This window comes from Sturnira hondurensis, unplaced genomic scaffold (assembly GCF_014824575.4).
Source record: "Sturnira hondurensis isolate 20B ecotype Veracruz unplaced genomic scaffold, ASM1482457v3 Scaffold0021354, whole genome shotgun sequence".
NCBI classification, from domain to species: domain Eukaryota; kingdom Metazoa; phylum Chordata; class Mammalia; order Chiroptera; family Phyllostomidae; genus Sturnira; species Sturnira hondurensis.
In genome coordinates this window covers 618,284-644,527 of record NW_028093985.1, presented here as the reverse complement: position 1 = coordinate 644,527, position 26,244 = coordinate 618,284, and the positions used below count along the sequence as shown (strand labels likewise).

Here is a 26,244-nt window from a genome sequence, read left to right as displayed (position 1 = left end):
CCCTTAAAATAGCAATTCAGTCTCGTCATAATTAAATTAAAGAGCTTAGCTTAAAATGTTGTTCCAAACTAGGGAATAATTAATTCAGTTTGGATCCAAAATTCCTTGGTCACAAAAAGAATCTAGCGCATTAGATTTGTTGTAGTTCTGCTTAATTTGTGTAGATAATATGATTTTAGTGAATACTTTTTATGCATGTGCATTTTAAAATATCCTGAACAAACAGAACTTACAGAAGTATCCCCCTACAAAATTCTCAGTTGACACACACACTAACTTGTTCTGTTACTTATCTTATTCCCATGCCCAGTTGTAACAACTCAGGCCAGGGTTACTTACATATCTCCCCATGGCCTGTATCTCCCCATGGCCTGCAGAGTGAGGAACGGGAATTGTCTTGCTACAGGAACTACTACATACATATTTAATGACAGACTGGGGCTCATCATAGGGAACCTTCTAAAAAGATATACCTTACCGTATACTGTGAAAAGATTATCTCCTACCAAAAGGATTAGAAGATATGGTATCCCTTCCTTTGTCCTCCTCATTCTAATTTTTCTCTCCGTCCCCCCACCCTCAACCACTGCATCCAAACTTCTGGATAACAACCTGGAAGGCAGGAACCAACTGCTCAAAGCGACTCCGGAGCTCTGCAAGCCCAGAGAGGACGGCTGGCCTGAGTGCAGCCTTTATCCCACCCGTAGTGTTACTGCTATCAAACGACCTTCCCCGGGTGCACATTTCCACTGACTGACGTTTCAGGAGCCCAGCAGCAGCCGGTTTAGGCGGCAGTCTCCTTGGGGCAGGTATCTAGTCACGTAGGTGCTGCCTCAGGGCACCAGCAGCTCCTTCCCGGTCCTGTGAGGCGCAAGTGAGGAAGTCTGTGAATTTGTCCACAGCTGCTCCTTACTCAGAGCCCCCAGTGAAACCTGTTTGATTATGAAAGGGCCGGTTCAATCGCTTCTCAGCCTTTTGGCTAAGATCAAGAGAAGAAAGGGCCGGTTTAAGGACTTTTCAAACCAAGGCAGTCCTTCAGGGTGCTTTTACCCTAACCCCTCGGGCAATTAAACCCACAAGGCAATATTTAGAGGCCAGCCCAGTTTGAGTCTCTAAACTGAGGCATGATACAACTGTGTACAGAGGATCACACCTGGCAATACACGGTCTTCCCTAGGCCTTTTCGGTTGTTTTTCATTCGATAATTTCAGTTTTAAACCATGTGTAGACTCTTTCGCTGCATTTGCTATAAGCAGTTATCTCACTAGTCCTTAGTAGAGGCAACCCTTGATCATAGGTAGGAATAGTTCATTAAAACGACATTATTTTTGTCTTGTGTGCACGTTCATTTCCTAGTCCCTGTGGTCACTTTTCAGTGTACTTCCCCAGGGGCCCTTCTTTCTCACACCTCTAGGACCAAGGACATCTGACTTCCCAGGCAATAGAAATTACCCGTGGGCCACAGCGGAGAAAACAAAGGCGTAAGCCCTGGAGTATGACGTTTGGGGAGATGTGGCGGTTGCCTGGGTAGCATTTAATAAGTCCTGGGTTGCGGTTGGGGGTGGGGGTACCGGTACCTGGGTAACCTTTGTCACCGCCACTAACTCTGTGGTTGAACAATCAAAATAAAACCCTGGTTGTGCTCACCATTCTCACCCCTTCTTTTCCTTAGGAATCTGAGTAAATCTCTCTCTCTCTCTCTCTCTCTCTCTCTCTCACACACACACACACACACACACCCCAGTTTGTAAATTAAGAGAAACACTCTTTGTTAGTGTTTTTATAGCTGTGAATAAAATTTTTCCAACTAGATTATAAACAGTGGGGACACTTTATTTTTCTTTCTATCCCTTTATACTTCCTTGCTTATTAACAAGCACTCAAAAATAGTGCTTGACATTTAAAAACAGATATCTGGTAGTTTATGCTTTATTCCTCATCTTCCACCATTATTTCTAGCACGCTTTCACAAATGCTGAACAAAATGTCCCAGAAAGATGTAAGAGCAGGCGGTAAAGAGCAAAGGGACTATGGTTGCCCGGCAGTTTGCCGATATTAAGGGCTTAAAAAACAAACAAACGACAAAAACTCTACTAGCAGAGACCTCGGGCTCTCTCTGGTCTTTGCAATGAAGACAAAAGCTGTCCTTGGCTGGCAGCGTCAGCAGCTGTTCTGGAATGCACTCAGCTTCATTTAATGGTGGGTTACTGACATTTCCCCAAATGGCCATTGGGCCCAGGCAAACAATTTTCTGCCACCTTCCTGCCTATGCGTGTCTGTGTTGAGCGGTGCCACAGTGCCCATTAGGAACCGCTAGGGAGCCATTACAGTCGGTAGAGTAAAACATCCTTTTTACTCCAAAAAAAAAAAAAAGTGAAAGAATCAGTATTTCTAGGGTTCTCTGAAAGAGTCAACAACAACCCCAAGGAATGAAGGCGGCCGGAGTGGCAAGGAAGCACCACATCATTCCTTTCAGGGGCCACGCCTGCAGCAAAAACACATTAGTGTGTAAGGATCTACAAAGAATCTTCCCGTTTCAAAGTTGTGCAAAACATAAACCTCCCAGGAATTACGCCTTGTGTTGCACACACTTTAAAATTCCAGTTATTCTCTTTGGAAAGTTTGGCCTTTTCATCGTTTCAAAGGAATTCCAGTGGAGGCAACCAGACGGCTGACCGCTCCAGTGAATGGGAGCCCTGTGCGGGAGGGGCTGCTGAGCACCCCACCGACTGCAACCCACCGGCTGGGAAGGCTGAGGGCAGAGGGCAAGTGGAAGAAAGGCGAGTGATTTGCATTAAAACGGCGTCTCCTTCCCAGGCCAGCAGCACTGGCCTCAATGGATGTTAAACAGAGGTCTGGTTACTTCAACAAAAGGAAGGCTTTTCTTCTAATAACCTTAGATGGCGGTGCCGTGAGTAAAGGTGAGCCAAGCCACACTGGCATGGGGGCAAGAGCCTTGTACCTGTGTGTGCGCCCCTGAGAGAGACAATGGAGGAATAAAGTTCCTCTTGAAATCTCAGGTTCCTCAGGGGTTCAGTCGGCCTCTTGGATGCAAGTGACCGTGTATTAGTATGCTTTATTGTTTAAAGGTTGGGAGCCAGGCTGGAAACACATTCATTACTCCCTGTCATAGAGCAGTGGATGCATTCGAGGCACATACAATTAGACTATAATTCTGTACAATGATAGACTAAACATACAAGTCTAGACAGAGAAAAGAGACGACTAAAAATATCTTAGATCTTTGCTAAAGGCGTTTCTGCATTTTCTTATCATTCTCCTGGCAAATATGATAAAACTTTGCCTCATTAACGTCAAAGGGGGTAGAGTATTGGCATGACTTAAATTCAAGGGTCCTGATTTAAATTCTCCATCAAAAGCCAATCTCCAGGCCAGATATTTTCAGCAGTCACTCAGCACAAATCTGACATGCTCAGTTGCGGTTTGTTTATCTTCCAGAGAAAAGGCCTGGGTTCTTAAACAGAACCACCCATATACACGTCACAAAATCGATCACACTGCATGAAGGTTTGTGTGAATTCGATGTAGGAGTTATAAAACCAGTGACAAAATGTACACATACCGAGGTCTTACTATTTATTTAGTTGACTAAGAAAATAAACCACAAGAAATCTCCATGTCTTAAAACTGGCAAAGTCTATAGATACCTGCTGACTGGAGAGAACGGAAGAAAGAATCCTGTAGTAGAATGGAGGGGAAGAAGTGGCCCCTTAAAAGGGAGAATATGTAACCCCAAAATATGCCACTTTGGCACGGGGATTTTTTTTGAGCTGAAGGCAAGACTCGGTAGACTGTAGAAAAACTTTTACTTCTCCCTTAACTACCTAGAAGAATTTAATCAGGGGGCCTGACTCTTAGAAAGAGCTGTTAACAAAGATAACTTTGCATGAATGGCCTACCTGTATGGCAAGGCAAACACTGAGTCACCAAATGCCGCTCTTCTGATTGTCCCATAAATTACCCTCCTCCCCTTGAAGCTCCAGGTCTTTATGTACATTCCTTAGCTCAGGGTGGCATAGAACCCTCAACTGCCCAACCTGCCCTTCCTTGGGTCTCATTGTCTTTGTGAGGTTTTTCTCCTGTGAATCTGACTGAAGTAAATTTAATTACTAGACCAGCTAACAGAACCTGGAGAGGTAAATAAAAATATTTTCCTCCCCCACAGACGAAAAGATTGTCACAACGAGAAAGCAGACTAGCGCCCTCACCCACATCAGCATCCTTCCGTGGGCACAAACAGGACCATTCTGAAAACGGTCTTCAGCCACGCCCTCGGTTCTGCTAGGCAGGCACCTTTATGTGTCACCTCCTTTCTGCTCCGACACTCAAAGGACCTTCCTGAACTCACTCATGGAATGTTGCTGCCCCCTACCCATAATCACTGCTATGTTCCCTCTGATAGTGCCAAAGGCAGTTGTTTCTCAGAGAAACATCTTTTTTAAAAAAAATATTTTATTTATTTATCTTTAGAGGGGAAGGAAAGGAGAGAGGAAGAGAAACTTCAATGTATGGTTGCTTCTCCTGCATCCCCCGCTGGGAACTGGCCCCTGCAGGGAACTGGCCTGCAACCCAGGCATGTGCCCTGACTGGGAATCGAACCGCGATCATCTGGTTCGCAGGCCCGCGTTCAATCCACTGAGCTACGCCAGCCAGGGCAGAGAAACATCTTTACTACAAATTGTAATACCGTTACAAAAAGAAAGTAAGCCGATATCTAGAGCCAGTATTTCTCACAGATAATAATCACCAAGTATACAAGTCAAATAGGTTTTCAGCAAGGGAGACAATTTTCACACTAGCTTATGTTTATCATTTTACCAAGTGACAAATACTGTTTCAGGAGCTTTCCATGCTTTAATTCATTTGATCCTCATAAAAATTCTATGAGGCAGAAGTGATTGTCCCTGTTTTATAAACTGAGGCATAAAAATGTTAAGTGACTTGTCCGAGATCCTACAGCAAACAATCATCAGAGCTAGGATCCAGAATCCACACCTTTTAAAAAAGATTTTATTTATTTTTTTTTAGAGAAAGGAGAAGGGAGAGAGGAGGAGAAAAACATCGATGTGAGAAACATCTACACCCCAACCAGGGACTGAACCCATAACCCAGGAATGCGCCCTAATCGGGAATCGAACAGGCGGCAGTTTACTTTGTGGGGTGATGCCAACCAACTGAGCCATACCCGTCAGGGTCAGAGTCCATACTCCTGATCAGGATGCTGTGTTGCTGGTGATGATTTGGGTTCTCAAAATCTTTCATTTTTTTTAATAGGCAAAAGTGACACAATGATGGGAAAAAAAGGAAATTAAAATTCATTTTCCTCCTGGTATCCCTTGTCCCAGGAAAGGTTTGTATATATGCATTTGTTGTTTTGAAATGATGCCTGCCTCACATTGATGAGCGTGGAGCACTTCTGAGAACGTACCCTCCTCTCATTACACAGATCTCAAGTCAAATTAGGGAAAAAAGCAAATAGGAATGGACAAGAAAGCATGGTAAGCCTATTTCTACTCCTGTGGTGAGACACAAATAATGATTTTCATCCGATGTAATTAAGATAGAAAAAAACATGCTATACTATAGAAATGACTTTAGGATAGTATTTGAATTCATAAGCATCAAGGAATATAAGGCTGCTACTCGATTTGAAAAGGCACAACTGTTCCACACTCATTTGCGTGAAAGCCTGAGGAGGCTGGTGAGAGAACCTAACATCTTCTCTGCAGATAACTGGTCTGTCTGGAGCCCTGCTTAGATGTGGCTGGAACAATTCTACGTTAGGGCAAAGGGGTAGGGACCTGCTCTGGGCACACAGCAGCTGTCTGCAGAAGGATCTCAGGGAAGGCAATGCTGCAACAGCTTTCAGAGAGAGGGAAAGGGCCCTAGATGACTGACCAGGCCAAGAATCACAGCATGCCGGTGGCAGCCGGAGCTTAGTGAACCCAGGGCTCACGTTCTCCAGACCTGGGCCACCTACAACCTCACTATTCACACAAGATGACCCCCTTTGCAGAGAAAGCATCAGAGTCCAGGCTCCTGCTTCAAGGATATTTGTTCAAGATGACTAAGTCTTTCAGGGTGGGCTTGACTGAGACCTGTATTCCTGGAGAAAAAAGCAAACTGAACCTCGAAACCATGTTTAAAAACTAGTACCAAGGCACAAATCTGGTTGTGCCGCCTGCAGGAGCTGTTAGCTGGCTTTGAGGTTATCACTAGTCTTTTGTAAGTAATCTCCAGTCACAGTGCCCAGCGAAGCACTGATACCACTAGATAGGTGACCCGCCCTTACTGTAGGTGACAGCAGGAAAGGGAGGGAGAATGGTACATCAGGCTAAAGTGGTGGCTTGCAAAGGGGGAACTTGACCTTCCTAGTCCACTAGAGTAATGGACATGTTTGGTCCAAAAGTAGTTCACACTTTAGCAATCCTCACAGTCTCTCATTTTGCAATACACAGCTGTCATTCTACAAAGTCAATCAAGCCCAAGTGAACACAACAGGAATCATAGGCTTTGCTACCTGTAAAAGTAGTCTTACAAACTGTCATAGTAAGAAAGCCAGAACAACCTACAGAGAAAGGATAAAAGCTTGAATATACATTTTGAAACACACTTGTTGAAAAAGGGTACTTCCCTTATTTTTCTTTTTGTAAGACGGGTTTAAAAGTTATAGAGATATGCAAGACACAAAAATACAACAGAGCAATGAAAGACACAACCATATACTGTACCTTTACTTCAGCAAATCAAGTGTTCTCTGACCATCTCGACATCGTTCTGTTTCTCGGTACAAAGGGCTGGTTTTGTACATGGCTCTGCAGCGGGTTTGACTTTTAAGGAGCCAGTTCTTGCTATGTTTTTCTTAGCACACACACTCGATTTCATGCTTGAAGGTCCCAATTCATTTACTAACTCGAAGATGTGGGATTTTATTCTAATATCAAACTCGAAGAGAAGGACTGGGGCTGCCTCGCAGGCATACTGCTGCAGCCAACGGTGATTCCCGAAGGTACTGACATCTCACAAGTATAAGTGGTTTCCAATCTTGGTGTGGATAAGGCCGACTGAGTATAATGTGGTCAGTCAAAGAAGGCTGCGCCCCCTTCCCGATTTTATGTCAGCGCCCATAAAATTAGCAATCATACAACAAAATCACACAGACAGAAAAGAGTATTCTCTGCTCTATTTTAATGTAAAATTTAAGTGCTATACAAGAAATAAAGTGTAATACAGTATTTATGATGGATCAATGGCAGAGCTTTGGAGAAAAACGTCCCAGGTTTGGAGTCTTTATGGGCCCACAACTCTGCTCATCACCTTAAGTGTGACCAGCTGGGAGAAATATGGGTCACTGTTTACAAGGGGAAGACCAGATGGCGAGTCTGATGACATCCCCAGGCCTAGAGGCCAGAGTGAGGCGGGACAGTAAGAGGCTAAGGAAATTCCTTGCCAAGTAGAATGGAGAAACTGAGACAGGCAGCTGAACAGGTGGCCAAGCAATTTACAGCCAGCTAATAAATCACAAGATTTCATCTTCCCTAACGAAGGACATTAGGAGCAAATGGTTTACACTTTTTTAGACTATGCCAGGACAGACCCACCTGGGTCCAGGTCCCTTTCCAGTGTCAGCCTTGGAAGGTGAAACTGACCAGAGAATGACCCTGACCCCTCTGTGTGCTCATTTTCATGCATCAGCATATCAAAGGACACACCTGGAAAGCTGGGGAATATTCTATTGAGATTCTCCCCCCACCCCAGACCTCCCCTAAAATTCCCCACCTTTAGAAAACAGATAAAAACCTTTAAGACAAAGAACCTGGAGCATGCTCTCCCTAGGGCCCGCGCATGTCTTCCCCCACTTCTCCCACAGGAAGGCTTGTATCTCTGCCTTCGTTCTCCTAAGCCCTAAAGGTCCCCAGGAGACCTGAAACCAGGGGAGCAGCAGGCAGAGGCAGCTCATCCCGGGCTCACCCCTTCAACCTGTCTCCAGGAGCCTCCCCTTCGCCTCTGTGGCTTGTTTCCCGAGTCCACGCAGCCAGGCTGGCTCACTTCTTCTACGTCTGTGGTTTTCTTTCCAAAGGCCAGGGCAGCTCCACCTAGCTCCACTCCTGTCGCTACGTTATTGCTTCTTCTATCTTAAGCCCTTCCTTTGTTTCACTGTCCCCAGTTTTAATAAATATACTCTCAAAACCACCTGGACTCATGTTGGGAAATCTCTCCTGCATGAAGAACCCACACATCCCAGGCCTTACTGGGGCAGACCTGCTGCGGCCTGGTCCCTTCCAGTGACAAGGGTACGTTCCCCCCATGAGGTGTCTGGTTAGTGGGAGCATCTTCACATTCAGGACAAATTTTGGTGTTCTTACCTTGAATTTTTCTGTAGTATCCTTTTTCATCTCTGAAAGAAAGGCTATTTTAACAGCAGTTGGAATTTCAGACTTTTTTTTTTACCAACACTAAGAAAAGGGAGTGATATTGCAAGGATGAAATGATGATGTAAATTTCATTTGGAAATGAAAATGTTTCTTTTTTCTTGGGAGGGAGGAGCATTGTGAGATTCTGGAGGCATCTAATTTATATTCATAACTTCATTTGAGTAAAATTAACATTTAAATAGCTTGCAATCCCTTAAAGTCAGAGTACATAGAGATAACAACAACGACAACAAAATTATCCCAGAACTGAAACACCTCTCACTAAGAATCCACAAAATATGAAAGCCACACTGTGACAACTTAGACTTGACATTCTTAAAATATGGCTTCTGGCTAACCCAGTACATACTAACAAATACAAAGAATCCTTCAGCGATAAGAAAGTCTTTTCGATGCTCCAGGCAAAGCTTTCGAGTCAATGGTCTGCTTCCCCATCCCGTCCAATTCTCATTTAACTAAGACCAAACCCAAGCCTCACCTGGGACCTCAGGAGAGAATCTTGCAGAGTGTCGAGATACGAAAAGCTTCAGTTCTTGGTCTAAGTTGCATTCAATCAGGTTTGTGTCCCACGATCGGATTCCTACGGAGGGAAAGGAAGACAGTTGACAGACTTCGGGTCAGTCGTTTCACAGTGGTTTGGGAGACATCAGTAACGTTTCCCAGGCCTTAAGGGAGGATGTGGAAACTCCTTTTCTGAAGAGCTCGGTGGTGAGCAAGGACACCCACAGGATGGGAGGCCTGGGGTGGGGGTTCTCTCCACCAGGCCACAAGGGAGGCATAACTGGCCATGTCGACTGAACTTCCGCCCCTCATAAAGCGTAAATGCAGGTTTTCTGGGAGAGTCAAAGAAAACAGTTATTAGGAAAATGACAGGCTTTCCTCCAGGGAGGGAACAGAAAGGACAGAAAGATGGTGAGTTCTGAAGCTGTCCAGAGGCCGCCAGACCATCTGGCTTGTCCATGGTCCACTTGTAAGTAGCAAGAAAATGCAGAATGAGGGTGGGAAGGCCAGACACATGGGGCCTGACACTCAAGCCCAGGCCTTTGCCTTATCAGTGCCCCTAGGCATTTGGTGTGCACGTAGCTTCTTTTCTTTACCCATCCCATTTTGTGACCTTGGTTTCTCAACCCCTGGATATCAATCCAAAATTAGTGTGATCTCTGATAGAGGCTGGAGCTCAATCTTCGAGGCTTGGCCTGCCAGTCCTCCCAGGCATTTGTTTTACCTGACTAGCTTGGCAGGCATCTCTTTCATTCACAATTGTTAGCTGTGATGAGTTTTCTTACCCAGAGGCAAAGAAATATGGCAACTTTTTATATTTTAAGGACTTTCTACAGAGTTGCAAGCCGTACACCATTTATTCCCACAGAAGTTCAGGCTTCCACTCACTAGGCTGGAAGCTGGGGCGAGAGGCACACCAGGGCAAGGACCACAGACGCCCTGCCTCCTACCTCCTCCACCCTGCCCCTCTGCTCTCTGCTCTCCTGCCCTCCCACAGGAGAGGGCTACAGTGGAACCCAAGCACTTCACACAAGAGAGACTGGGGCGCAAGCCCAGGAAACCAGGCAACCACAACACTTCGGGGTATGCGTGTGTTTTTTATGTCTTTTTATATTTTTGTAATAAATGGCTATGGCAGAGCCAGTATATGGTGTCCATAACTGTCCCTTTGCATGGAGCATCTAGAATGGCCAGGAACAAATCTCTGGAACAACAATCGTTTATCACAAAGCCACTAAGGTTAGGGGCTTGAACCTGTAAGTATAGCTCAGCTGGTAAACAATCATTTTTGCTGGTCGTTAGTAGTTAGCACCGACTTGGTAGTATGTAAGACTGGGTGTTATTTTCACACATGTCTAAAGCCTAAATGCATATCCACATTTACTTCCACTTATCTCCAGTTCATGCTTCCTATCTTGTAAAGAATTAAGGTAGATTAGATAGATAGATAGATAGATAGGAAGAAATATACTTGTTACAAAAAGATTCTGGGAACTCAGTTGACTGTACAAGGAAAACACCTTTTCAATGATGAAGGATATTTTCCAAGAGATGTACAGGCACTAAACGGAGGTAGAAATTTCTCCTACAAACCATGGGAAGGATTCAGGTGTGAAAGAGTTAACATCCCCAAAGAGAGGCCAAATTACAAGGGAGAATTTCATGGGTCTCCCTGGAAACATTAACCTCTCAGTTTGCATTTGTGCTAAGGGAGTATTTAAGTTTTAACAAGAAAGGCATGTTGAGATTTTGTGGTTCTTTCTAGTGCAGAAATGATAAATGGGATCTTTTCGTTTCACAGAAAGCTTGACAGGTTGAGAGGTCTGAATTCATTAGAATATTTTACTTCAACCTGTATGCGCTCCGTCCTCATCTAGGGTGGGACATTGTGGAGCCCCCGCCCGAACTGCTTAATCAGGGATTGTTGATTGGATTCTCTGCTCCAGGTCTGAGCTCCACTCTGTCTTCCGGCTTGTCAAGTTGGGTCAATAAGTTCATAATGAGACGTGTGTATTTAAATTAAATTCATACAATTTTTCTGTCTTTGTTCCAAGTAATGTTCAAATTGCTACATCATTTGAATGACTTTATCGAGGGTTATACATCGCTTTGCATTGTCGTTTGCCATTTTTCCCTTGCCTTCAATTAACCTGTCACGACACATGCAGTTAAATGCTTGCTCTGTATTTCACGAAATCCTGGTTGTGTAATCCTGATTTGTAATTTAGCAAAGGAAAAAGCATGAAATAATAGGAAAAAAATATTGAGTAATTTTGAAATTATACTCATAAACAGCTGATTAAAATATTTCTTGGTTTTATATACCCAATGAAACTAAAAAATTAAAGTTCCCTTTTCAAGGAAGCAATTTTTAGCCGAATTATTTCTTAATAATGCATAATCACTGCTACCACTTATAAAATAAAGGTTATAATGGACTTACTGGTTATTTTACTTAGAAAAGAAATTTTTTGGAACCAGGCCACTTTCCACACCAATTTTAGAAATAAAATACCTTGTAATTATTTTGTGCCTTCTACTGGATAACATTAGTAAAGGGAAACAGTGCTTCTCAATGAAGGTTGATGCTGCACTTAGTAGGTCTGTGTATCTCCCCTTTACATCTAAGAGGAAGCCATTAGTGGACACTCTAGAACCCTTGGGACAAAAACAAACAAACAAAAAACACCCTTCTTTGGCCCTTTCCACATTCTCCCCTCTGAATTCACGGCTGGAGAGGGCAGTAGGGCGACAGCTTTCAGAAAACAGGTCCCTCAGAAGAGGCTTTCAGAAGCAGGTCATCCAGTCTGTGATAGGTTGTAGAGAAGCCAGGGTAAATTCATGGCCCTTTTTCTGACTTACCCCTGCCTCAACACCCCCCCGCACCCCCAATAAACAGCAAGTTAAGCTCTTCCTGGAGGCTTTGCTTCTCCAGCACTCTCTGAAGACTGTGGCCCTTTACTGGCTTACCCAGGTCGGGGCAAAACAACAGCTCTACCAGTTGGAGGAGATAAACCTCTACTTCTTGAACTTCTGGACCCAGAGGCGGTCACTCACCCCTGGGAAGCTGGCCTCCACCCAGGCATCTTGAGAACCCTCCCACCCAGTCTGGGGCTGTCCCCCAACCCTGGAAAGGAGTGCCCTTGCTCTGTCAGCCAGCCTTCCAGCCAAGGAGACCGGGGATTACAAAAGGGTCTCTCCCCTCAGGTCAGCAGTGCACCCCAGGGAGTAGTGCACAAAGAGGAGGCCAGAATGCACATTAAGTCTTTGATGGAAAGAAAAGAGAAAATGTTGTATATATGTGTGTGTGTGTGTGGGGGGGGGGTCACCATAGGAGAAGTCCAATTAATGAGGAGGTGGAGTGCCCGGCTTTATACAGGTCAGATCTGACCAGGTTTACCAATCATGCAAGCATTTTGCAGGGTTATTTAATAAAACCAATAATTTTTTTTAAAATCACCTTCCATGTAAAGGCTAAAATCTCTATTTCTAAAAGAGAAAGTAGATTGAAGAATGCAGGCCACACTGGCCATGGATTCTCCATGTTGAAACGGCACGTGGTTTCTACCTGGCAGCTCTTTGGGCTTTTGACAAGTTGCTTTCCCTCTCTGAGCTTCATCAGTGGCTCCCTCTGAGAAACTGGCTGTTTAATATTTTTTACTAGTACCTAAATGATCAACCTATACCCATGAGGTTCTGTTCATAAAACCACGGGAAAATGTGATCTGAAGTCAGATTAGTATCATCAACTGAAGAAAGAATTAAAACAAAGGAATTGCTAAGTTCAAGGTTTTACTTATCAGAGAAAGTTTCCTTATGTTTTTTTCCTTGACCTAACCTTTAATTTACCTTCTTCCTTTTTTTCCAAAGTCAACAACTTGACGTTCATAATATATATGTTATGTTTAATGCTGACAATATCTTACACACAGAGCTCATCATTTCAAAACATTGCTGATAAGTAATTTAGGTCTTGGATAGCATTTCACATTAGAAACAAACAAAATAAGAGATTTATAATTATTTATTGTAAAGCTTATTTTAAAAGTAAGCACTTAGAGATTAACAATGAATCATCAATTCAATGACCTTAAATTTGGAACTGGCTTATATTTCAGCATGGACCATAGGGTCCTTAGATAATACCGATTAAGCAGCACAAGCAGAAATCCATCTGCCTTTTGACCATAAAGTATATAGATGGCTATAAATTTAACTCTCTAACATTTATTTTAGCCACCATCATGTGTTTTTTTCCTGTTGAAATAAAATGAAAACCAAAATCCAAACTTTCCTGGGTTCTTAATTCTCTTAGCCATCTTAGACTGCAAATATTCAATAAAGTGACCTCAGAAAGTTACAATGTATTCAGCTAAACTTACATCTAAAAATCCAGTGCAGTAGTTGTTAGGCACATGTATCTTTCTATGAACAAATCTTGCTGATTCCCAATGTTACCTAGAGGAAAGTTATACTCTTTAACAGTAACTGAAAGCCTTAAATGAACACGTACTGTCCCTTTAAAACAATAAAATGAAGCAAAGTCCACAAAGTTCTAGGACTCAGTTTGCAAGGCATGGGTCCATGTAGTCCATGTCTTTAAACAAACTGGCGAGTGGGGGCTCTGCTCCAAGTGGGATGGCTGTGATGTCCTCGTGGGGAGGTTATCAGGAAGGGGGCAAAGGAGGTTCCGAGGACCAGGAGTTGGTAATGACACTGGTTTGGCATAAAGTCCTGCATAACTAACTAAATAAATCTATGCCAGTCTGAGGAAAGATTCTTGTTTCAAACTTAAAAAGAAATGACCAAACCCTACATTTTGCTTTTTGAAGTTGAGAAAATGCACTCAATTTTCTCTTGCCTGGTTTCAAGAAGCATTTCCAAAGCATCTATATTGGGATGTTTCAGGCTTGGTGATTTACTGCATTACCACCGTCTTCCTACAGATTGATTTCCTAGGCTTCCTAAATAATTGGATGGCAAAAATCCGAATCACCAGGGTCTCCAGACCCACAGAGCACCAGTTGAGGTAGGAGGGCAGATTAGGGAAGAGTAACAGATGCAGAACTGCCTTCCCAGCCTGCAGTACACAATCAGAGCCCAAGCCCCTGGAGCATCTCCATCTTGCTTCACACAGTGTGGCCCACAGGCGCCAGCAGCCACAGCGGAGGCACCAGAGTGACCTCTGGAGGGGGCCCTCCAGAGGACCTGAAGGCAGAGGTGGCGGCGGAGTGTCAGGCATGGGGAAACAGAGCCAGCCTGCCGTGTTGCCAAGTCATCTCACAGTCTGGAAAGCTGTGGGACCACTTAGCACTGGAAGGCTCTGCAGCGTTAGCTGCATCCGAGACCCCAGGACTCTAGAGAGCAATCTCCAGAGGAAAAGCAGCATCTGTTACTGAGTAAGGAGTGGCTCTGTTCACTCACTTGGTTGATTCTTAATGGGATCGATACAGCCATTTCAGAGTTTCATGCAAAAACCTGATGCAAATTAGGGAATGAAACCTAGGAAGGCATGGTGATTAGAAAGGGAACATGAGGGGGCTTCTGGGATTCCAGTAGTGTAGGGGTCTTGATCCGGGGAACATGGGTGTGTTCATTTCATGAAAATGTACTGAGTTCCTCATCTATGATTCTTGCCTTTCCCTCTCTATCTCCTATTTCATTACAATGTTTAAAATTTTATAAAAATGTCAGGAAGACATTCTGGACTTTATCATTAAGTGCTAGTAATGTAAAAAAGAGTAAGGACAGAGAGCACCCCACAGTAGTCCTTGAATGCATCTACTTTATCCTCAAACAGAAGCCTGAATGAACCCCTTGAGGAATGGGGTACTGAAAGCATGACCGAAGGGTAACAACGCAGGAAGATAATGACAGCGGGAAGGTGATTTCTGAACCTCCTCCCGGCAAAGGGTGCAGCCCACAAGTAGGTGACTGTACAAAGACCAGCCCTGAAAATCGCCACTGGATCTCCCTCTGATAGTAGCCTGCCCTGCACTAACACAACAGCGTGTGTTAACACCACCAGGGACGCTGCAGGGGCGGCGCTGCTGTCACTTACAAGTGCTGTGACCTTGGGCGGGTCTTCTTATCCTTCCTGCCTCTCTAGGCCCTCATCTCTAGAATGGGGTGATGACCGCTCTCATGGTATCACATCATGTGGTTATAAAAATGTATAGACAGAAAAGCACCTCCTAATGTATTATTATTCCCTGCCAATGGTGCTGACAACAAAAATAAAGCCCAAGTCATTGATTCATAAGGAGCCACACCTAAAGTCAGTACGTGTGAAATTTTCCAAGGAGAAAATGTGCAAATGCAATGAATTAGAACAGATCAGGTTAAAGTCCTATAGTTTGAAAATAAGTGTCATTGAGATGGTCTAGTAAGGCATTTCACTATCGAAATCTTTTATTCTTGATTTTTCTCCTGAATAAAACAGTCTTCACACTGCCCACATTTTTTTTTTTTTTTTTTTTTTTTTTTTTTGCTTAAAGAGAAAAATCTGTGCTTCAAAGTTAAACAAAAGAAGAATCAGGTCTGAAACTCCAGTCCACACCCTGCAGCCTTTTGTTCTGGGGACGAGCTGCCGTTTGCGAATGCAGAGGCAAATGACTGACGAGCGTTTATTTTCTCAGCTAAAATAAGGTTTTCCTTTAGTCCTTTTCGGTGGGCGGGGAGGGGGGGGGTGGGAAAGGAAGGCTGCGTGAACGCCCTTTGTCCGCCTCGGGCCGCCGTAGAGACCGCACTGCGGACTGCACCACGCCCACCCGCGGGTGTCTCCTGGCAGAAAGGCTTCAGCACCACCCCGAGAGAGCTGCGGGCAGGGGCTGCGCGGGGACCTGGAGACCTCCGGCGGGGAGGGGTGGTCTGGGACGTCGAGGGTGAAGGGAAAGGCAGAGATCACGGCTGCCCAGACGGTGACTTCGAGCGCAACAAAGCTGGGCTGAGAGAGAGGAGGGGGCACGCAGCACCCCCAAGCCCAAGGCCCCGGCGGGGTGCGCCCGGTGGGGGCGCCGCAGTGCGGAGGCAGGTGGAAGTACTGCCACAGCCCTGCTGGGGCTGAAGGGCAGGTCGGTCCTCGGACCGGAGGCTGCGCCGGTGCGACCCTCCCGGCCCCGCCCAGGGTCCCCGGCGAACCGCTACTCGGCCTCCGCAGAGCGCGCTCTCAGGGGCGCACGGGCAGAGGCACCGGCCCTGCCCACCCACCTCTTATTTGACCCCGGCCCCCGCACCCATCACTCCCGAAGCTGAGACTTTTAAAAGAAGAAGCCCCACCCCACAACTTGGGGTCCCATTGTCCTTTCTCAAAGCTGTAACCAAGGTCCCAGGGGCGGTAGAGAGGCAGGCACGGTCCGGGAACGAAGTGCAGACGGATCTCCATGTGCGTCCCGGGGGAGGGGGGGTACGGGCGTGGCCCTAGGACTAGCCTAGTCATTCCCAGGAAAGAAAAGATCCGGAGGTTCAAACCAGGAAAGGCATTTCTCAAGGGCTGAAATAGCTGAGGTGGTGAGGATGATTCCCACGCGGGCCTTGGCGCATGGTGCTTCAGCCTCGGGTCTGATGGGGAGGAGGGGTGTCTATTATTTCGAGGAGGTGAGAAGGGGGCTGAAAGGAGTGGCTGCATAAGACCCCCCTTTTTTTCTTTTCTTTTTCTTTTTCTTTTTTTTTTTTTTTTGCTTTCTGGGACTGCGGCTTTATTGTGGCTTTTACTCCTCTGACACCTGAATTTCATTTAGCGGGAGATGGTGGCTAGCTCGGATCTGCAAAGCCAGCCCGGTGACAGACAGATCCTTCAAGGTTAGGAGAGACTTTCCTAATGCGGATCTCAATCAAATTCACACTATTCTCTGAAATCAGCTCAGAAAACAGCCCATACAGTGTATGGGAGGTGGCGGGGAGGGATGGGTGTGGGGCGAGCCTGAAAGAAGGTGACTGTTGCGCCCTGGGTGGGGTCGCGTTTGTGCGTCTGCCCGAGCGCGTCCCCTGGGGGCGCAGGGCCTCTTACCGAGCTCGATGTTGCCTATGGCGCGTCGCAGGTGCTCCTCGGTCACTATCTCGCCGACGACCACCAGCAGGTAGAACTTGCTGTCGAGGAAGCGATGCGACAGGCTGGGCGAAGTTGACGCCGCTGGGTTGGAGATGCTGCCGGACAGCTCAGGCTCCGCGGCTTCCACCACCACGGTCGCCATCCTGCCGGCTCGCTAAGCCTCAGCGAGGTGCCTCGCTCCGGCCGCTCCTCTCTTCTGCCGCAGGAGAAAGGATTATCTCCGAAGGTGCTGTCTCTGCTCCGCCCCCTGCGTCCCCCCTCCTCCCGGCGCTGTGCGCCGCCTCCCCCTCCGCCCTCTCCTGGAGCGCGCGGAGGAGAGGAGTGGGGAGTGAGAGCGGGCGGGGTGATGCCGCTTTTATATGGAGACTAGGCAAGGAGCCGGGGAGGAGGAGGAAGAGGAGGAGGAAAGGACCACCCGGCACATCCTCACGCGGTGGCTGCCTCCTCTCTTCCAACCGTTGGCCCAGGGCTGATGTCATCTGCAGCAAATCATCTCACTCGGGCCCGGAAGCTGGAGGGACGAGGTGTGCGGACAATGGTCCGGGTAGGGCCGACAGTCAAAGGGTTGGGGAACCCTGAAGCCGGGGCTGCAGTTGTGAAAACACTCCAGCCTACATCCTCACATGCCCACTAACCGCTCCAAACCCCTCCCCGCTTGTGCAGGAGAGCAGGATGGGTTTCCATTTGCAGAATGGGGATCTTTACCTCGTTAGAGGGACGCAGGTCAAGCCTTTGCCTTGTGCCCTGCAATGAAATCAGGTTCTCAGGAGCTAAGCTAGGCCAGCAGGCACCAAGTTCAGGGCGCCCCGCCCAGGAAGACAAAACCTGTTTTTACTTTGGCTTTGTGGAATTAGGAAGACATACGGTACTAGCAACGTTAATCAATTTCACTTAAAAAACATTTTAAAAATGCAAAACCTAAACCTATTGTTTAGGCTTTGGGCCCTACTCTGCAAGGCCCAATGATGAAAAAGTACTGGCTTTGTGATACAGGAAATGAGAGGAATACAGATGCATTAGCCTACATACAGTTTTATTTTCTTAATAATACGCTGAAGAGATCATATCAGATTTAGCAAAGAATAAAGAGAAGATACTGTCTCTACCCAGCAAGATCACGGTGACTATAATGTACTTCTCAGTTCCTCAGGGAACACACAAGTAAAATTATTTCATGTGACAATGATGTCTTTTAAAATATATGAAGCATGGGGAATTTTTATTGCCTTTGTCTATGTTTAGAAGAACTCATAAAAGTGTTTAAGGCAGCCCATCTACCACCATTTCTCACAAACATCCTGAATATGGCTTCTGTCCCAGAAAAGGGGTGGTGGTGGTAAGGAAGGAACAAAAGGGGCAAACATGGCACCATCAGAAAAGACTGGGGCGCTGAAGGGGCGAACATGGCACCATCGGAAAGGACTGGGGCGCTGAAGGCTTAGGAAAGAGGAATGAAGGGAAATCATGTTAGTTTTAAAAAATCACCTGGATATGCTAAAATTTCCAAAATAGATTGTTGTCTTAGGTATTAACAACCCTGACTCATCGGTGATGTATTTTTAGCCCCTAACTCTTTCCTGAAACCCTGGCATGGGAGACATATGGGCAGCCAAAGGCTGTGGCCCCATCCTGCATGCATGCGAGTCTGATCAGTGGGGAATAAAGAGAACCATCTGGCCTGCAGTGCTAGGGTCCCAGACAGGCTCACTGGAGAGGTGCATTCACCAGGGAACAGTGACAAAGAGTTTCCAAGGGAAGTAACAGATTCTGTCTTGGTCAAGAGAAGGCAATCGGCTGCTGTTAGAGAGGTGAGGCCAGCACCGAAGTCCCTACCTGGGGGAGAAGGTACGTCAAGGAACACAGGTTTTTGGAAGTCAGCCATCGGAGTCCGACATCACCTAGTGATTATCTTCCATTTCTCTGGACCGCCATCAGTTTTATTTATTTTTAATTTAATTTAATTTATTTATTTTCAGAGAGACGGGAAGGAAGGGAGAGAGGGAGGGAGAGAAACATCAGTCAGTTTCCTCTCATGGTTGCCTCTGGCGCGCTCCCCAACCAGTGGACCAGGCCTGCCACCCAGGCACATGCGCGACCTGGAACCGAGCCAGTGACCTTTTGCTTTGCGGGAGGATGCTCCGCCCAGTCAGGGCACCGTCACTTTTATTTATGTGATAGTTTCCTTTAGCCCTAGTTCTTCTACTTAATTTTATTTTTAAATGAAATTCTTCATTGATGTATAAACACCAATATCACTTGCAAATAGAAAGGATCCTTAAGATTGAGCCTGTCCTGCTATGTGCCACTGCTATTTGTGCCGGACTCCGCCGACCCCAGGTGTACTTTCTAGGTTAAAAATGGAGATTAGCAGAGGTTAGAGAGGTGTTAAAGACATACTGGCACCTGACTGATTTGTTCTCCGGGCCGTGAGGGAAGGTTGAATGAAAATGACAGCAGAGCTCCCTTACTGGGTGAGGAAGTGCAATTAAATGCCATGACCACAAACCACCTAACTCATTATACACGTGTTGAAAAACAGAGATGTTACAGGAGAACACAGACTCGAGCAGCCGACTGCTACTGCACAGCTTCGTGACTCTGGGTCAGTGACTTACCCTTTTTGACCTTCAGTCTCTTTATCTCTATGCTGGGAAGAAGAATGACTTTGTTACTGTGTGAGAGAGGAGTAAATGGCATACCGTGTTTTGCTGCATATAATGCGCACCCATGTCTTTGGCCCAAACTGTCAGGAAAAAAATCTTTTGTTTTAATTTTTTAATCCAATTATTTATTTATTCATTCATTTCTCTTTAGATACTTGTTTTTCCTATTATAAAGGAATTTTCAAGTCCACTGCGATGCTTTTGCACTTTGTGTAATGTGGCTTTGCAGTGATCAGAAACAAGCAAAGCTGTTTTTTTAAGTACCTAGTCATGTAATGTGTATCCTTATTTTTCCCTCAAAAATTTGTACACAAAGGTGCACATTACACACAACAAAATATGGTCATGAATATAAGTACCTAGTACAGTGAGAAAAATAGAGTCAGCACTCAAAGCGTGGCTGATAAGCAGACATACTTGTCCTGGTTTCCTGGCTGATGGATTAGAGCATCGTTACAACAGGGGCAGGTGACATCAAGCTGGGCTCAAATGCCAACACCTCTGAAACCAGAGAGAATGTTAAGTGACACTAAAAACTAGAAAAGGAGTACCCCCATCTTCATCTGAGGAAGAAAAAGTACAGCTCTAAGAGCAGGAAAGAGAAAACTATAACGTATGGAGTTGAGCAAAAGTAGGTTTACAGTTGCTCATGGGAAAAATAATGCAGCAATTAACAACTAACAATACGAGAATGAACGCTGTGTCTCGCATACTCAAACTACTACACGCTTACTTTGGCCAGCCCCTCTATGCCTCGGTTTCCTCATCGGTGTGGTGCAGACGGGCGCCCACCTCATCAACAGGTGGACAATGTACGCCTGTGCAGTGCTTAGAACGGCGCCTTGCATGTAATAAGCACTCACTGGAAGTTAGTTGTTTTTGTTGCTGTTAATTATTACTTAACATTTTACTATGGAAAGTTTCAGACGCATGTAAGAGTAGAGAGAATTATGCTCTCTACTTCATCCCAGGCACCCATTATCCACCACCAAGTCATTCCTTACCGTTTGCTTATTTAAATCGACATCCAAATGAGGTCCATCTGTTTCAGCCGATTAATATGTCTTAAATCTCTTTTAATCTATGGGTTCCCGTCCAATTTTTTTCTTGCTTGCATCTTTTTGACGAATAGTAAAAACATTTGTTCTGCAGAATTTCTCAAATTCTGAATTTTGCTCATTGTATCTTTGTTGTGTTACTTAACATGTTCTTCCATCTCCTGGATTTTCTGTGTAATGATAGTTGGATCTAAAGGCTTGTTCAGATGCAGGTTTGATTTTTTTGTTGTTCTTAGTAAGTTTATGTCTTAGATGCTATCGTGTTCTTCCATCAGGAGGCACATGAAGACTCTGGTTGAACCCATTCTGAGATCTTAGCAGCCACTGATGGTCATTACCTACATTTATTATTTAATTAAGGTTGGAAAGTAATAATTTTCTAATTTTATTATTCCTCCTTCATCTGACACCTGAACAAGTGACAGGGAGAAATATCTCCCTGTCACTTGCTTAGCCTGAGCGACAGTTTATGCAGGAAAGAAAGAGTAAATACATGACTTTTTTCTCTTTATTTACTAATTTTCACAATAATGAATTAATTCCTTAGTATCCTCCAAAGGTGATTACTGGTATTGTATCAATACAAATTTAACAGGAAATCATTTTTGTGTTATTTTAATTTTTCTGTCTTTGGCCAGTGGTATCATAAGGTGTTCCTGGCTCACCTTGTAAATACCCGGCCTCAGAACTTGGAATTAGCCATTTCTCTAACCCTAGCTCCTTAGGTGGGGAATGGTGTTTAGAGACCATAATCTGGATATCAGAAGTGATTTGTTACTCTCTTGGTCATTGTTTCTAGGTATTTTCAGTGGACAGGAATAGGAAACAACTGCTTTTTTCGAGATGAAATGCGTTATGAGTTCCACACTGCGGACGCAGGGTGAGGACCCCAGGAATTTTGCTGAACCTCTAAGCCTACACCAGTGTTTCCTTTGTCTCATGCCAAGATTTCCAGTCCTGCGAGACCACAAGGGTGATAGAAGAGAAGAGCAGACAATTTCTCGTTTTCTCTATCCAACAATTATACAAAAATTGTACTCACAGGAGTCTCAGGTAAAAATACAGCATTTTTACACACAATATACTTACTAAAAGTAGTTAGTGATTACTTTTGTTCTTCGAATGTATCACACCAGAGAACAAAATCCCCAGTTGCCAAGGACACCAGAATGATCACTTTTTAATTTTATCCCACAATTCGTGCATAAACATCTCCGAATAACAATAAAAATGCTACTGGTAGCAATAGGGTAACGGAAAGCAGTTTAGACTTTTTTTGTTGCAATTTTCTTTGTTATTACATATATCCCAAGGGATGCAGTTTTAGAGTCACTTCGATTAACTCCTTTTTTATGATCATGCCACTAACTCAACACCTAATTAGGTTTATTTGTTTTGTATCATTTTCAGTTTTTATGAATTGATTTCTTATACTTAATTTTGCTTTGTAACTATGTAAACTATATGGTTTCCCAGGCAAATCTACAAAACAATTGTATTCAAAGACCTTCAGTCTCTATCCCTTTCTCTTCCACCCTGTTCCCCAAATAACTTTCCCTAACTCCCTGCCCTCAGCTTACTTAGCCTTCCATTTTCAAAATGTTTCTCTTTTAGATGGACAGCAGCAAATATACGCAGTTTTTCTACGTTGCTTTTTAGAGTTAACAAATATCCTGGAGATACCGTCATAATTACATGAGGTTAACATTACTATTCTCCATTCATATTATCTCTACTGCCATTTACTCCATCAGTCCATTGTTGATTGCAGTTATTGTTGAGTTATTTCCAGTTCAGTTTCCATTATGAGCTCGAAGTGGTTATAGCCATTGTTTTCCCTGTGCAGCAACCCCTCCGCTGGCATCAGCACGTCCACACCCCATGAATGCTTCACGCCTCGCGGAGGGCGATCTTGCCTGACCTGGTTATGTCACCTCACCCCTATTTGATCCCTTCAGAGGCTTCCCATTGCGCTTAAGATGACGATTAAACTCTTTAGAGCAGGTGTGTCAAACTCATTTTCACTGGGGGCCACATCAGCCTCGTGGTTGCCTTCGAAGGGCCAAATGTGATTTTAGGACTGTATAAATGTAACTTCTCCTTGACTGTTAAGCCAGAGCTCAGCACTGCCACCGGGTAGAAACAAAGTGCCGGGCCAGATAAAACAAGGTGGAGGGCCAGATTTGGCCCTGCAGACCTTGTGTTTGCCACCTGTGCTTTGGGGTAACCTGCAGGGTCCCAACAAAGCCTGGCCCCTGTTTGTCTCCCCAGCTCTATCTAGCCCTCCACTCAATTTTACTTTTCAGTGCCAGCCACACGGACCTTGTTGTATCAGGCCATGCTCCTCCCAGTGCAAGACCTCTTCTCACTCTCATGCTTACTAGTTAACTTCACCTGTTAACAATATCTGCTCGTCTGTCTGCAGAGAGCACCTCGCTGTTCTTCCTCAAGGGAAGCCCTCTCTGTCCTTCCTCACCACATCAGTTAATCCACCAGCCCCCCTGAGGATTCCCAGTGCCCAGCACAAAGCCTGGGCTCCATAAACGTGTGTCAATGATTACATGAATGGCTTCTATAAGCCGGGTTACTGTGCTAGGTGCTTTATGTATATGGCTTCATTGAGTTCCCTTAAACTTCCTAAGAATTGGGTATTGTTATCTTTTTGATGTCTTTAAGGGCTCTTACATTTTTGTTCTTGGTGATTTGTATTCTCTGCCCTGTTGTTGTTATTCAATCTGGTTAGAGTTTTACCAATTTCAATAGCATTTGCCAAAAACTACATTTGGCATTACTGATAGTTTTCTGTTCTACATATATGTATGTATTTTTTATTGATTCTGTTCTTATCTTACACTACTTCATTCCTCTGATTTTTTTTACATTCAATATTATTTGATATTAGTTTTAGGTATACAGCATAGTGGTTAGACCACAGAGGGCAAACACCAGGCCCACAGGCCAAACCCGGCCCTCTGCCCTGTTTTATCCAGCCCGGCACCTTGTTTCTACCTGGCAGCAGCACCGAGCTCTTTGCCCCTCGTTAAGGAGTAGTTACTTTTATACAGTCCTAAAATTACACTCAGCTCTTTGAAGGCAGCTGCAAACTGATGTGGCCCCCAGAGAAAATGAGTTTGACACCCCTGGTCTAGATTTTGAAAGTGTAATCTATATGGTATGTCATGTGGGTGCAGTAATTCTCTCTGGGCATAAGATAAGTGGGTCTCCCTCAGTAGTGACTCTTGGCTTCTCTACTTCCTATATTATTCCTACCCTCCCCCTGTCTAGTCTGTGCCTACCGATTGTGTGTATATGTCCCTGTACCTTTTCCCCTCATTCTGCCCCCTGCCCGTCCCTGTTGCTAACCCTCCATGTGATCTCCATTTGTGGGGTTCTGTTCCTGTTCTAACTGTTTGCTTAGTTTGGTTTTGTTTGTTTTTTTATTCCGTTGTTGATAGTTATGCGTTTGTTGTCATTTTACTGTTAAAAACATGGAACGCTTCACGCATTTGGGTGTCATCCTTGCCCAGGGGCCATGCTAATCTTCTCTGTATCGTTCCAGTTTTCAGCGTATGTGCAGCCGAATAAAGCGGACACTGTTCAATCATTCCTGTTTCAGAAAGTGCCTCTTCTCTTTTTTTGGTGGAACACGGGAGAAAATATCACACCGGGCCACTCGGCTGAGGTCAGATTTCGTCTAGCTGGGGGAACTGGGTCCGCCCATCACCACCTTCCAACGGCAGCCAAACAAACAAAACCTTGTAAATGTGTAGAGCAGAAAACCAAAGTTGCTCCTCCCCACCCCTAATTCTACTCCTCTTTCTAGAGGTAACTAGTGTTGTAGTCTGTGTATATATTCTGTGTGTACATACACATCTATTTTGTATATTCTGTGTATATATTCTGTGTGTACATACACACCCTTCATTTATATGTATGGCTATTCCCCTATACACAGAGTAGTTTACGTCAATGGTATTTTCCCTTTATCTTTTCTGCAAATATGTAGAAGTCTGCTGTGCTTTTTAGACTACTGCCCAATACACCATAGAATGAATTTACCTTTTCCCATTGGTGGCCCCTACACAGGTGGCCAACACAAGGCCTGCAGGCCACATCCAGCCCTCTACCTTTTTTTTTATCCAGGCCAACATCTTGTTTCTACCCAGCAGCAGCACCGATCTCTCACTTAGCTGTTAAGGAGGAGTTACATGTACACAGTCCTAAAATTACATTTGGCCCTTTGAAGGTAACCTAGAGGCTGATGTGGCCCCCGGTGAAAATGAGTTTGACACCCAGCTTAAGAGGTTTTTTCTGCCGTATTATTAAGAAGGTTGTGATGATCGTGCTTGTAAGTGCTTCTATGGGCCCATATGTATCTCTGAGCACAGATGCCTAGCAGTGGAGTAGATAGATTGAAGCTGATACATAATTTTAACTTTTACTGACTCCTGCAAAGACACTTTAACAATTTATGCTCCCACTGCATTATGTCTTGTTTCCCCACACCATAGTGTACATTTTTGTAATTTTTGCTCATCAAACGGAGAAAAATATTTGTTATTTAAAATTGAGCACTTTTATTTATTTTTTAGCTGACAGCATTTTTTTCTTCACCTGTGCCTCTTTTTCTACCGACTGTTGGTGTTATGTTTGCTGGTTCCAGGAGCCCCTCTCTTTCTCTGTCTCTCAGGAACTCTGTGTACAAGTTCATGGTGGACACAGACTTCCATCTCCTTTGGTTAAATTCCTAGGAGTGGGACTGATGGGCCAGATAGTAACTCTGTGTTTAGCTTTTTTGAGAAACTGCCGTAGATCTATTCATATAATCTGGGTAATGAGCCTTTGTTGTCAGTATGTGGTGCTCCATCTGTTCCATTCGTGTCCATTTATGATGTCTTTGACCATATAGAATATCAAGTAAGTATCTTATAAGGTTAAATCTATCTTCTTAATTTGTAAATTATTGGGGGTCGTCTTGCTTAGGAAGGATCTCTTACCCAAAACCTTAAAACTATTCTAACAATTTTACAATTTTGTTCAAGTGAGAGAGTATTTAATTAAGAAGATCAATAAAGGTTCAAACAGAAAAAAATATTTGAAATTTTCCTGGAAAATTTTTTTTCACTAAGCAGAGGTGGAGAACGAGCAATCTACATGAAGAGAACAGCTTAAGCAAAACCACCAGAAGGACTAGACTGTTTATTCTTGAAAACGGCTAGTAGCGCACTCCTCCGGTCTTTGAAACACAAAGGCAGCTCGCTGAACACGCTGGTCTGCGCCTTGGTTTTGTCGCCTAAGATACCTTAGAGATATTTCCATAACTGTCATAAAGAGCATCCCCCTTCCCTTTGACCTATGCATAGAATCCCACTGTGGGCAAATATAATAACTTATCAGTCTGCGATTTCTATCACTCCTCTAGTGACGATCAGTTCTGATCTTTTGATCGTATAAACAATGCCACAGAAAATAAGGTTCTGTGTATGGCATTTCCCATAGGGTAGAAAGCAACCATA

General features: G+C 44.6%; 1 protein-coding gene and 1 non-coding gene across 2 annotated transcripts in view; both read right to left on the bottom strand.

The window, feature by feature from the left end:
* The window catches only part of MAP1B (microtubule associated protein 1B), a 94,319-nt gene extending 77,075 nt beyond the window's left edge, over nucleotides 1-17,244 (bottom strand). The window contains exons 1-2 of the mRNA XM_037032433.1: nucleotides 16,966-17,244; nucleotides 8,935-9,036 (exon numbers count right to left, since the gene is read on the bottom strand). Of these exons, the coding sequence (XP_036888328.1) occupies nucleotides 8,935-9,036; nucleotides 16,966-17,149 (286 nt within the window). The 5' untranslated portion in view covers nucleotides 17,150-17,244. The remainder of the gene's footprint in view (nucleotides 1-8,934; nucleotides 9,037-16,965) is intronic.
* A 6,966-nt stretch (nucleotides 17,245-24,210) lies between these two features.
* On the bottom strand, nucleotides 24,211-24,320 carry LOC118977541 (U6 spliceosomal RNA). The gene has a single exon (XR_005064549.1). It is a non-coding gene; the product is annotated as a U6 spliceosomal RNA (small nuclear RNA).
* Nucleotides 24,321-26,244: the final 1,924 nt, after the last annotated feature.